The sequence below is a fragment of the Natator depressus genome, chromosome 5, assembly GCF_965152275.1.
Source record: "Natator depressus isolate rNatDep1 chromosome 5, rNatDep2.hap1, whole genome shotgun sequence".
In the NCBI taxonomy this organism is placed as follows: Eukaryota; Metazoa; Chordata; order Testudines; family Cheloniidae; genus Natator; species Natator depressus.
This window is the reverse complement of record NC_134238.1, coordinates 76,655,777-76,669,923: the sequence shown is the minus strand read 5'-3', so window position 1 is coordinate 76,669,923 and position 14,147 is coordinate 76,655,777. Positions and strand designations below refer to the sequence as shown.

The following is a 14,147-nucleotide window of genomic DNA, read 5'->3' as shown; positions in this document are numbered from 1 at the left end:
ATGGATGCATGTCCTCTGGAATGGTGGTTGAAGCATGAAGGGACATATGAATCTAGTGTATGTGGCATGTACATATTTTGCAACACCGGCTACAACAGTGCCATGAAAACACCTGTTCTCACTTTCAGGTGACATTTTAAATAAGAAGCAGGCAGCATTATCTCCCGTAAATGTAAACAAGCTTGTTTGGCTTAGCGACTGAGGACTTGTAGGCTCTAAAGTTTTACATTGTTTTGTTTTTGAGTGCAGTTATGTAACAAAAGAAACTACTACATTTGTAGGTTGCACTTTCATGATAAAGAGATTGCACGACAGTACTTGTATGAGGCGAACTGAAAAATACTAGTTTTGTTTTTTACAGTGCAAATACTTTTAATGGAAAATACAAAGTGAGCACTCTACACTTTTGTATTCTGTATTGTAATTGAAATCAATATACTTGAAAATGTAGAAAAACATCAAAAAATTTATAATAAATTGAAATTGGTATTCTATTATTGTTTAACAGTGTGATTAAAACTGCCATTAATTACAATATTTTTTTTAATTGAGTTAATTTGATTCCAGTTAATGGCAATTGACAGCCCTAGTTTTAAACTTAAGATACAAATGTCTATTGTGAACTGTGCTGTAAAACTATAACAGGGAGAATGAATCAAGATATAAAATTATCAGTATGGCATAGTAGGTAATACTTTTGTTTCTGCTGCTAAGTTCTGGGCTCATGAGGAGTACTGACAATTCAGTACTTACTACAGCCACTGATAATTCTTTTAAAGATCTGTGATTCACTTCACAGGAGAGATTGTTTGTTTGGATCACAGTTAAGAGTAAATTCTCAATTTGAGATGCACAAGGTGCTTTATAGGGCTTATACTTGTATTTATGAATAGCCAATAGCCTGACTTCAGATTATATTTTCAAGCCTGGTAGAAAGTGACAGCTTTGCACGTACCTAAGTCCCAAATGTTGCACGGTCTCATCAATCATCAAAACAGCTTCAAAATCAGTTTAGTGTTTGGCAGGAGGCACTATTGCTCCCTCAGGACTACACTATTATGTTAGGGCCCAATTCTGCCACGATGACTTGTGCTGAAAAGTCCTTCACTCCAGTTAGCCCTATGAATTATTTATATATTATATTTATTAATGAAGCGGCAATACAGCAGAACTGAATAATGTGATGTTCAAGATATATTTCTGTATAAACTTAATGCATCAAGGGGATGGTGCTGAAAATTGCTAATAATGAGGTTAAACATTTTCTCACTCTTCCAGTGGTGGGGGGGGGGGGGGAAGATGTGGGAGAAATAGCTGTAGTAAGAAGCTTTGAAATGTACCCTGTTAGGCTAGAAATGAGTACAAATGATACATTCACAGTCCATATGCTCCTGTGTGCATGTTCCAGTAATTTATTTTACAGTGTAATATCCAGTAATGGACATAACAAATTTCAAGTTCGTCTGAACACATAATTTTTAGTTATTTTACTAGTAAATGATATCCTTGCTTGATCTCACCAACAAGTGGTGTAAACTGTGGTTCACAAATATAAGAGATTAAACACAGAGTGTAAATTGGCTTGGAAATTAAACACACACTAGAAGTAACAACTGAATGAGGTTGTTACCATAAATGTTATGCCAAACTTCCAGGTGGTTAGAATGCCATACGAGTTCTCTATGACCGACATCCTGAAACAAAGCTACATTGCAGAAGGCGGAAACTCCCTATCACACAGAACTTGACACTCTTCTACCCAACATTAAGGTGTAGATTTGAAATATTTACCTCTTGAATACTAATGCAATACTTTAAGTTGCATTTAATTTCCAGTTAAGCAACTTCATTTTTTAAAATTACTTTGTAGTCTCTCTCATACTGTCTTCAGTGCCAGCACTTTCAATGCATTCATTGCCAGCAATGGGTAATGCACTGGGACTATCCTGATGTAAAAAAGGATTAGTGTAATTTGTAATAAAAAAAACAAGCAATATTAGTAAAGCTTTTAATTCTTTTCAAAGATTAGTGTAATTCAGTGTATGACTGTCATTCTTTAGTATTAAATATTAGAGTATGTATGTACATTAGTTTAAAGATGGAAACAAAGCTCTTCAGCTTATCTGTTTTTTTAAAAAGCACAAACTGTAGTGACACTGATTTTAAAAGCTATAATGTATGGAATTAAATTAAGGTGGTGACTTTTGCCTCTTAGAATTGCTGTCATGCCACAGAATTTTGCTTATGTCAATATTCTTTTCAAGACTTGCTTTAATTTCTTCTATCCACGCACCACTTCTACCTGGGCAGTAGATGAGGATAAAATATTCCATGGAGAACTCCTTCAATAACTACATTTGGAAAGTCATCTGAAAAACAGAAAAGAAAAACTGCTTTCTTATGTATGTCAATACCATATAAATGCTTTTGTGGAATTTAACAAGGCAAGGACTAGTATAATTTAGGATATTGCATCACTATAGTGTTTATCCCTGTTGGGAATGTACTATTAGTAATGCTGTTTCAGCACTAAAGCCACTTTAGTATAGCATAGGGCATTGCATAAATGCGTTGCCAGATTTGTAGCTTATTGATTTAAAGGGATGTTCTAATACTTAATGCTGCTAGACTCCAGCTCTTTATCTGAATCTTTTCTCACAAGGAAGATGGATTACACTGGCAATTCAATTTCTAACAAAATCTCAATATACTTGAAGGAATTCCAAGATTGCTACTGGGAATACTTTACAGCAGTTTTTCCATTGTGGTTTATAGCAATGTTTAGTCCAAGTGGACTTGAAGGTGCCTGTGCCATCATAGAAGCTTCTCAAGAGCAGTGAGATTGTAGACTGGCTATTCAACATAAAAAGGCAAGTTCCTTACAAAAAGTGATCCTGTCAAATTTGAAGGGGAGCAACCCATACACAAAATATTTTCAGTGCAAATGCAAAGGAAACAAGCACCATTTTTTCATGTTAAATTTACCTTAGTAAATAAAATTGAAACAGATTACCTGATGAAAGAAAGTAATAGACCCACACAGAGGCAGGAAGGCTATGTGTTACTAAAAGAAAAATATTCTCCAAATGTATTAACTCCTACCTGTCTAAAATAGAGTGACTGTCTTTACTCCCTTGACAGTAAGAGTCAGAATTTCTCACTCCATCTTACATTATTGCTTAAAATTGAGTTTCAAACTTGCAGTGCCAGCAAACTAAGAGGTGGGTTAAACTCAGAAGATACAGCTGAATAAACATCCACAGATTATTTCTTTGATGTTTCACACTTCCAAAGTAAGTTTCTCCTTCAGCCACCAGCCTACAGATATGCATATAGGGCCAGATTCAACTCCCATTAAAATCAGTGGAAAGATGATACTTGACTTTAATGGGAATTGGATTGTGCCCATTAATAACTTTAGGGCCATCAAATAGAGTAGGATGTTTTTGCAAATAATGTATTATAAACTTCTGCGTACCAGCATTGTAAATTACTAATAAATTAATTTGATTATATATCATAATTGATGTTAGAGATTTGACCAATAGACTCAAGAATATTTTTAGGTGAATGTATAACTAACAGAGACCTTTTCAATAAGCAGCATATGGGTGATTCTCCTGATTTCTGATGGTGGATAAAGCATTATTACAAATCACTCATTGACATTTTGAGGCCAGTAATGATTCTACAAGTCCTGAAAGCTCTGCACACTCAAATCACTTTTCTAGGATAATTCCACAATATTGTTATCAGCAGTATTAGAATACACATGGTAAACGTGATCCAGTGGTTTCATTCTAAACCAAACACTGAAGTTTCAGAAACCTGTTTTTCTGCTAGTTCTATTATATACATGACATACAGTACATATGGGGAAATTGTTATTGATTTTATAAAATGATACCATTTTACAGTGTCAGACTCACTTTGAGGCTTTGTTGAATAAAGTATCTACCATAGCATTTTAACTCTAGTATGTAAACATATTGAAACAATCCCACAGGCACTTTTGAAAATGCTTGGCTTTAGACATCATTCACCATTAGACCAATTTTCCATGAAGATACAGGAAGTTTAGGTCTATTATTCAATAGGAACTTTAGCAATTTGGTCTATTAGGCTAAGAGTTTAGATTCTGGTCCTTTTAAAACCCCTTTCAACTTTTTGGGTAATAGATATTTTGCACTTTTTTTAATTAAAAGAAGAGAACCCATCTTATATGAAGAATGTGTTTACAGAGTTAAACCAATGTTACATGCTTTATGCAACAATGATTCAAAGAGTCTGAAAATCAAGACTTGTGATCCTAAATTCATTAGGCAATTCTGAAAATCTCCCTTACAACAATATTAAAATCCAGTGCTGATATAGATCTGAGTTCAACATAGAACTATGTCATTATGTGCTATAAAGTTAAGTATATAAAAAGTGCCAATTTAATATTGTTACTGTTGGTTAAGACACAGGAGATTGTCCTCTGGTTTACAAGCCAACATTCTGCAAGAATCTTCAAATTCAAATTAATTAGGGAGTTTGGACAATATAAGGCACCTTGCTTTCTCAGGGTTTCTTTTCATGAAAGAGAAATGGAAGCAAAAGTGGAGGAACTGAGGATGACTTCCTCCCTCTTCCAGAGAAGTAAAAGGCATCTACAAAGAAGCAACCAACCATTCCTAGTGCGGTTCAGAATATGCAGCTCCTCAGGGATGATTTTTGCCAATTAAAGGACCAATCCTGCAAATGGTTATACAAATATTTAACTTTAAGCATGTGAAAAGCTCTGTTGATTTCCTGACCCAATGCAGTCCATAGGATTACCCACATGCTTACTGAAACATATGCACGTGTTTGCAGGATTGAGGTCTGAAGATATGACTACACTGCAAAAAAACAAAACAAAAAAAAAATCCCATAGCAGTGAGTATGAGGCTACATGTACACTACACACCAGAGTTGGTGGTGTGTAGTCTATGTGTAGCTACATGCCGCTGTGAAAAGCAAGCTGTGTCCATACTGTGTAGTGTGTAGTTACACGTCAGTGAAAAACTCCAGCAGCCAGGAAGCATCAGGGAGAAGCTTCAGCAGCTCCTTGCTGCCAAGAGCCTCTCACTGGAGCAAGGAAAGGTTCTGGCAGGGGGAGGAGCAGGGGAATCCCCCTGCCAGGTCGTTTCCCCTCTGCTGGTTTTTTGCCCTGCGGTGCGGGGGGCTCTGGCAGCAGGGAGCTGCTCAAGCCTTTCCCCGCTGCCTCCCCCCGCCAGAGCCATTTCCCCCTACTGGAATCTTTTCCTGTGGTGGAGAAAGACTCCAAGAGCAGGGAGGCAAGCAGGACACTACACTGCTAAAAATAGCAGTGTAGACAGGGAGACACGGGTTAGGAGAGCCATGTAGGGTATGTACGCTAACATTTGGGTCATGTCTTTACTCACCTAAGCTGTGCCTCACCAGCTGCTCTGCTATTTATACCCACGCTAGGCAGGCTGTGTGCATATATACACTACATGCTCCCAAAAGAAGCATGTACTGTAGATGTACCTTCAGAGACAAGGTCTTCAGACTCAGGCTTGCACTACAGTGCTAAAAATAGCAGTGTAGACATTCCTGTTCAGGTTCTTAGACCCACCCTTTCACCAGGTTTCAGAGTCCATCTTCTAACTCAAGTGGGAACATCTACACTGCTATTTTTAGGGCCATAGTGCAGACCTCAGAAGCCCAAGTCAGTCTCTGAGACTCACTGCTGCAGGGTTTTTTCCCCCCATTTAGTCCAAATCACTTCTGATTCTGAAAGAGTCTAAGAGTTGTGGTTTATTCAAGGGGAAAAAAAGTGAATGCATGTCATTTAACATTCATTTATGGTGTGGAGAGGGCTGACTGTTGTCAGTGAGCGTACTAAGATTTATAAAAAGTTTTGTAAATATGAGGGATATTGCCTTAGATTTCATTACTTTAGAGCCTCCCACCAGTTTATAGCAGCTATGAGCCCCTTTGGGCAATTCACAGTGTTTACTAATTGTGCCTCTTGGCATGTGTATAATAGTGTGATTTTTGAAAAGTCAAAGCACAAGCTGAAACCAAGAAAGTTGAAAGTCACACTAGTAGCTTCAAACCTTAATAACTAGTAAGTTATCAAAGTTTAAGCTCTTGAGAGCCTTATTTTTTTTTTTAAAAACATAAGCAATTCATGTGGTAAAGGTTTCTTTTTGACAACAGAGATATGATAGCTCCCCTTCACAGAAATTTTAGGTACCTCCAAAAATTATAACAGGATTTTCCAGGTGGGTTTGGCTAGTTTGCAAAAATAAATCCCATTTATAGAAAAGAGAGTCTGTAAAAATTGAGTCTAACTAAAATGGAGTCAAACGTTCATGAGTGGTGAGTAAACTGTGAAGTTAAGGTTGCCAACTGTCTAGCAGCACAAACCCTTGCCCTGCCCTCCCTGAGGCCCCACCCCTTCTCCAAGGCCCCACCCCCACTCACTCCATCCCCCCTCCCTCCATGCCTGGCTCTCCCCTCACTTACTTTCACTGGGCTGGGGCAGAGGGTTGGGGTGTGGGCTCTGGGGGTGGGGCCGAGGAGTTAAGAGGGTGGGAGGAGGCTCCAGGCTGAGCCTGGGGCAGCAGTTTGGGGAGCAGGAGGGGGTGCGGGCTCTGAGAGGGAGCTGGGCTTCAGGAGGGGGCTCAGGGCTGGGACAGGGGGTTGGGGTGCGGGAGGGGATGAGGGGTGCAGGTTCCAGGCGGCGATTACCTTGGACGGCTCCCGGAAACAACCAGCAAGTCCAGCTCCTAGGCAGAGGGGCGTACAGGTGGCTCTGCCCGCTGCCCCTGTCTGCAGGTACCATCCCTGCAACTCCCATTGGCAGCAGTTCCCGGCCAATGGGAGCTGCGGAGTCGGCACTCAGGGCAGGGTTCAGGGGCAGTGCATGGAGACCCCCTGGCCAGCCCTGCACTTAGGAGCCGGACATGCCTTCCAGAAGCCGCACGGAGCCAGGGCAGGTAGGGAGGACAGGACAAACCACGACATCATAATACTGAGCTTGTAATTTCTAAAACAGGATGGAGAAAATAGACTCTTACAGATTTTCTGAATAAAAATCATGTTCCACATTATGCTGATTCATAGTATGATAAATCAAAAATTGTTCTGAGAGGTGAACTGGAAGCAGCTAAGGGCTGCTGAACAATTAGTATAAATAAAAACTTGTTGCATTGACTTTTTTTTTTTACCTGCTATACGAAAACCTAAGAACTGTGTTTCAAGGCCAAAAAAAGCCTTGGTGAAGCCCTGAAGAGTTCTTTGTGCTGAACGCCATTAACTAAATCTCAACACATCTCATACATTAGAACAAGCCATTTCAAAAGAAACCACCACTTAAATTCAATATTAAATTCCCAGTGACTTAAATAAAAAAGCAAGTATGGTCATTCTTCGACTACAAGTTAGAATAAAAAATTTAGATGTCAAAGTGTTGCAGAAGCTTTAATAGGAGTCATAGAACTAAAAGCCTGTGTACTGATTTGAAAATTTAGGGTGTTATCTGTATATTTTAAGACAATTATATGTAATTTCCATTCTTTGTCTCTCAAGATTTTGCATGAAATTTAACAACATTCAGAACTTTTTTTTATTTTTTATTTTTTTTAAAAAAGCTTAACTTGCAAGTTGCTTATCCAGTTATCCAGAATGACTTTTAAACAAATCTTTGAGGAAATGAAGTGCAAAAAAATGAGGATCTGATTACTTTACTTCCTAGACTTCTTACTTGGCCCCAAAGTCAAAATCAGCTAATCTTATGTAAGTATGTGGATAAAATGGAAATGGTGCAGTATAGTTAGGCTTGGAAGCATTCGATTTTTATCAATAAATGTTAGTAAACACTGATTTCACTGTACACACAGAGAAACCAATGAAAAATATTTCCAGATAGTAACTGAAACCGAAAGGCAAAGTAAGAGAAGTGCTGTTTGAAAACTTATTAGAGTTTGATTCACGGATATTTATTTTGTATATTTTGACATGTGATGTTGACAATTTGTGTTTTAACCATTATAAAGTTTTAACTATTTTCATCTCACTGTCTAGCATCATTAAATAATTATTGTCTGACCCCAGCCAAATTTCCCACAATTGGTGAAAATTTAAAAAGAGAAAAATCTAACCCCTCCCCCAAAAAACACCTTAAAATCGACATTGATATCTGTTGAAATGATCAAAAAATCAAAATCAAAATCTGCAAAGCCTAATTATAGTTTGTGAAAAAAAAACACTGTTGAGTGTTGGTTTAGCCATTCCGCTCCTCCAGAATAAAATGAAAAAGGCAGAATTAGTTTTTAGTGTCTGCAAAATTCTTCTTCAGTTTTGGGGTGGAATCCTGGATCTCTTAAATTCAATGGCAAAACTTCCACTGACTTTAATGGGGGGCAGGATTTCACCCTTGATGTTTATTGGTAACTATACTTGCACATACTTTATTCGGTAAACTCAAAGAATGAAAGTTTCAGTAATTGCACTCTGCTCCGCTGGAATCCAGGCCTGAAACTGGAGGAGTAATATAAGATAGGAATCATGAATGTCACAATATTTGATGTTTAGAGTCCCAGCTCCTGGATTCATGTGGATTCATGTGGCTTCTTGAAAATCTCAGTTTAAAAAAAAAAAGTTTTTAGCTCTCATGGTTTTGGAAAAAAATCTTGAAAATGTGAAGGAAATGCACTCCAAAGGTTGAGAAACCAAAGGCAAATACAAAGAACTCGACCTTTACTATTATTATTTTAAATTTCCTGATTTCAGACAATCTTATGATTTCTTAATGCATGCTTTGAACACCTGGGGGATTTGCAGAGCCATGTGGAGAAACCTCCACAGTGTCATCTTATTTCCAAAGCTGTCTGCTTCATTTTTGTTACCAGCCTACATTCAGGCAAACAGAGAGTAATAAATAAGTTAGAGCAATTTGTTAATTTTTTTTCTCACGGGAAAATCCTAATTTACAGTTTAAGTGGAAAATTCTCATACTGAAATTTACATATACACAAAAGTACATTTTCTTGTACAAAAGTGTGGAAAAGGCAAAAGATCTATCAATTGAAATGAACAATGTAGGAACACTGTGCAATATGTGCCAACAATATAATCTCTGAGAAGAAAACACAAAGAAAAAGTCCTTGAATTATTTTTACAAAGGGAAGGGGGGAAGAGTAAAAGAGATGGTGGATTACAACTACCTCTTCCAAATGTTCTTTTGAAATACATATTAACCGATCAAGGGTAACGTAAATATCCTCCGAACACATCTAGTACGCTCAAAACATACAATCTTTTTTTAAAAAAAACCCTACAGTTTAGAAATGAGAAGAAATGACAATAATCCAAGTGGAAATACAAACATGCTCACAGCAGCTAGACTGGTGTTTAGGGAAAAAGCACTTAAAAAAGGACTGTACCTTTAGATCAAACCCTGCAGGCAAAAGAACCCACACAGTCAACAAAAAAAGAGAAGCAGTATTTTACATCCTTTTATGATTTGAATCCACAGTAGGTTTGGTTAGGAGAACAATTGAGAGAAAAAAAATTATATCTTCGTATAAATCATCTGCCCCAATTAGGATTTTAAAGAGCTTTATATAAGAACTACTGGTTTATTGGCAGATCAGTAGAATTTGGACCAGTATCACTCGGCAAGGCCTGTATTAATAATAATGTGGTTTATGTGGTGTAGGGTCAGATCAGTAAAGAGCTGTTAACAGATGACAAGTTTGATTACCGTTGGCTGTAGGCAAGACATATGGATCCCTTAGGAACAGCAGCACAGGCTGGTGGGACAGTTTGCTGGAAAGGTCAAGAACAGGAATGTCAGCATCAAGGGATGGTAAACAGGATATACTACAAACTACCTTTGATAAAGTGAGGTGACCCAAGCTGCTCAGGAATAACGTCAGTATGTTTATATGCCCAAACTCCATGCAAAGGAGAAAATTTTCTGGGAGCAAAGCTCACTATTGCTTAGTGATACTTAAAATGACAGCTTGAAATTTGAGGTGAAGAGATCACACTCCACTGTGGTGATGGCAGTGGTGATGATGGCTTTAAGCCACATTGAGCCCTCCTGATTCTGTGCTGTTCTGTGGTACGTAAGAATATTTAGACTACCATGGGGCAACCTCTACATTAGGTTAGCCTCCTGGGCTGCCCAACAGACCACAGAACTACTTGGAATCTTTGCAATACTCCTGCCCCAGATACTACCCCAGCACACCCCTATGCCAAGGCTTCTGAGTGTACAACTGGGAGGCAGCCTTATGGCTGCTGCCAACAATAGCTATGTCAAGGGAACCCTCCCCAGCCAGCAGCAAGGCTGCTAAGGCCGCTTCACACAGCTGACTCTTTTACGTAGAGTAAAGGGGCCAGAACAGTAGTAGGTTTTTTCCTTTTTAAATGAGAGAAGTAATTTCAGGTGCTATATCCGAATGCCCTTGCCAAGCTTTCAGATTTTACAATCACATTTTCCTGGTTTTAGTTTTTACTAAATGTTCATCTCCTCCCATGTGAAAGACCCAAGCAAACAACAGGAGCAACTAACTGACTGACTGAACCCAGTGAAACCGAATGTATGCAAAGTTCTGTCAAAAGCATGGAAACAATCTCAATTTTTTTTCAGTTATAGTCCTGTTACAAACAACACCCAGCATGGGGTAAAAATGTTCACAGAGAGAGTTAAGCTGAAGGTGTCCCTTTATGTTTCTGTAAGAAATTCCAGAATATAAATTAAAGCGAGAGGTGTGCAATTCATACTACAAACAGATCTGGTCCAGCTTATGAAACCAGATGCAGTGTTTAATAAAGTCACCAAAATTTAATGCCAAACTATTGCCATTTTGTCAGTTGCTGGAACAAATGTAGGATGCCCTTTACGTACATATGTACGTACGTGTGTGTGTGTGTATAATTACTTCAGTGTCCTTATTTTATATATTAGTAGACTGTCAAAGGAAGCATGGCTTTTATTTACTTACACCACATTTAGTTGTCTAGAAATGCTAGCCGTAATTGTGAGTTGCTCACCTTGATTCTTCAGATTCTGTTTCATCAAAAGAACTAAAACAAAAATGCAGACAAATTAGATTATGTTTGCTTATAACAACATTAACATACAACTCCATATACAAAGAAAGCTGTTAATAATAGCTACGAAAAGGAAGGACCCTTTTTCTGGTCAGTGGCTATGTAATGCAATGCAATTAATATGGAAGAACTCTCATGATTTTATTGTGATCACAGCTTGTAAGTGACAACATATATTTCACTGGAATAGATTCACATGCATAAATATATAAAAGTGATGGGGTACAATTCCACTGAGAGATTCTGGTTGACATCATTAACTACAAGAGAAGAGTGTCAAGTAGCTTCTCCCTAAATCACCAAAGCTGGCATATTTACATTTTTGGGGGGATAATAAAGTTAGCACATTTATGTTTCACATTAATATTGACAGCAGCATAACTGATAACATTACACTAGCTATAAGTGACGTATGTTTGCTGTTATATGAGCATTTTCAAACCAATATCAAGTATATGATAAGTAAAGTAATCCCTATGTATCTTAAAGAGATTCTGTATGTACTGAACGTGAACAATGATTTCCCAAGCTCACAGTTTGGAACTAGAATTACAAGGTATTGTGAAAAATCATGACCCAGATCGAAGTCTTTTTGGAAACACCCATGTAATAGAATACAAAAGGCTGTGAGGCTGCCCTGACAGTTTCCTTTGCATTCTTCTGCTGAGGTGGGGGCAGTGTTTACTACAGCATGGAAGAAAGCAAGGACCTGACCCACACACCCTGTCCAAGATCCGTTTGCCTCCACAGTAGTTCTGGTCTGCTGTGGCTCTGGCCCCACTGACCGATAGCAGGCAACTTCCTTGACCACAGTTAGGCTTTGGGAGTGAGATCCTTACCCCCGCTCCAGCCACTTTACACCAGGTAAAAGGGCTGTAGCAGAATAAAGAGGCTCCAAAACCCCCAGATCTGCTTGGGGAACCCCTGATGCAGGAACTGTGGAAGACAGTTATAAGGCCACTTTCCTAGGACCATCTCACAAGCCCTGGTATGCTAGGGAAAGGGTTGGGGCAGGAGGGTGTGTCAGGGGCAGGGCCACAGCACACAATACTGTGGGGATTCCGGGCAGTGATACAACCTGTAGGGCAGCCAAAGAAGGGCTGTTTAAATTACTTCAGGGACTGCGCTGCCTGCAGGTAGGCTTGGGATAGGGATGGCACAAACATGGCTTTAAACCTCTTTACCCACCCTCCTTCCCCAAGGCTATGAGTTTTGTGTTGCACCTCTTAGAGGCACAGCAGAGAATCGTACCCTAAGAGTGGAAAGTACAGCAGAATGTAATATAATTTGACTATATTATTTTGGAAATCTCTGGTATACTTAAGGGAGAATAATGTGCATCTTCGTGCCTCCTTCATCCAAACCAACCCTGAACCCTTTCCTGGAAGGGAATTGTGGACACCATGGAGATGGCTGATCCCCACTTCCACATGGAGATGGGGGAAGCCATGCAGTGAGTTACAATTTGCCCCCATATAAGTAAAAGCAGATTCCAACCCTCCCTCCCCACACACACATGCCACAGACTGGAAATCTTGTGGATTTCTTTTAAAAAATTTTTTGTAGGTATTTCAAAGATCTGTTAGAAAATCCCATTTTTTCTATCTTTCTTTCATCTAAGCCTGTTTCTGCTTTGCTTTCAATGGATATACAATAAATGTCACCCTTTTGTCTTTGTACAGGATGTATTTTATTTTACCAACTTTTTATAGCTACGCAAATACACCCACAATGAAACTAATGCTCCTTTTAGTTATAGGGGTGTAAGTTAACAGCAAGTCCATTTTAAATCAACAGCGTTAAGTCATCAGAGAACTAATACAGCGCGAGAGGAGAATCAGCTGTGCCTTGTTTTTCTGTACAGTTGGAGTTGTTTTAGTTAATTAGTTCTTACCCATAACTTTCTGCCTTTGGCAGAGAAGGGACATGCCGAACATTCAGGAAGTCTAGAAATATTTTGGGGAGATCTTCATTTTCTAAAATGATAGTCTGTAATACAGAAAATACACAATATCATTCAGTTCTTTTCTCATTTTTTTATTTATCCTCTAACAATAACTTTTAATAAGCAAACCACAATTACTCCAATTCTTTTCTAATCACACAAGTTTACTAAAGTAAACATCTTCCAATACCACAATCCGTGTTACTAAATTTTGAGATTATATCAGATTATGGTGCTGCAGCACTGCCCTTTCCCATGCCAGTATCAGTGACAAACATTTACCCAAGAAAAGGTTTACTATACTTTTGAATCTTAAATTTGATTTTTGGTACATTCATTTCAGAATAAAATTTTGATTTTGTTGTCCCCTTTAAAAATCAAAATCAACAGAAGCACATGCTTAATGACCTCCGCTACTTCATTTCCAGCACTTGGAAGTATCCCATCCATCATGGCAGTAGGAAAAAGGAACTCTCCTGTGTGTTCAGGGGCTTACTCAGTGTTATTAATGCAAGATTTAGGGAATGTTAACAAGGTGAGTTGTTTGTTTGGCTTGACAGATCGGCTTACAATGCACTGGTCGCATCTATAGTGTGGTCACCAATGACAAAGGCCTGGTGAAAGAGGTACTATCTAGACCTGCCATACTGTTCCATATTAATAATGTATGGCCTGGAATCCATTCCCCTTCCCAAATATTTTTCACCAAACAGATGATTTGTAGTTTTATGAGTGAATTAGTAAATTAATTAGAAATAGATTTAATAGAAAAGGACACAACAGGTAAATGGGATTTTTAAATACCCATTCCCCATAAGAGACAGGCTGATTTTTTAAGAACGCGATAGACTTCTACAGTTTTATAGTAACTGGTAGGAGGCAGTTAGTAGCTAGTCTCCACTCCTCACACAAGACAAATAAAAGAGTTTACAAACACATGTCATGGTTTCTCTGGAGGATTAAGGCCCTATTCACTTGTCACTCATACTGCTGAACATCTCCACTTGTTACTACAAAAGTCATACCTATGTACGGCACTTACAGATAAAAGGCACAGTCACTCTGCTGAGGAGCTTTCCATCTC

The 14,147-nt window shown here is 38.5% G+C and overlaps 1 protein-coding gene across 2 annotated transcripts in view; it reads right to left on the bottom strand.

Annotated features, from left to right (window-relative positions):
• Nucleotides 1–1,392: 1,392 nt before the first annotated feature.
• Nucleotides 1,393–14,147, bottom strand: part of SNX24 (sorting nexin 24) — a 137,459-nt gene continuing 124,704 nt past the window's right edge. For both annotated transcript variants that reach the window (XM_074954027.1, XM_074954028.1), the window contains 4 exons: nucleotides 13,013–13,107; nucleotides 11,059–11,091; nucleotides 9,761–9,825; nucleotides 1,393–2,369 (listed from right to left, as the gene is read on the bottom strand). In XM_074954027.1, the coding sequence (XP_074810128.1) occupies nucleotides 2,299–2,369; nucleotides 9,761–9,825; nucleotides 11,059–11,091; nucleotides 13,013–13,107 (264 nt within the window). In that variant the 3' untranslated portion in view covers nucleotides 1,393–2,298. The remainder of the gene's footprint in view (nucleotides 2,370–9,760; nucleotides 9,826–11,058; nucleotides 11,092–13,012; nucleotides 13,108–14,147) is intronic.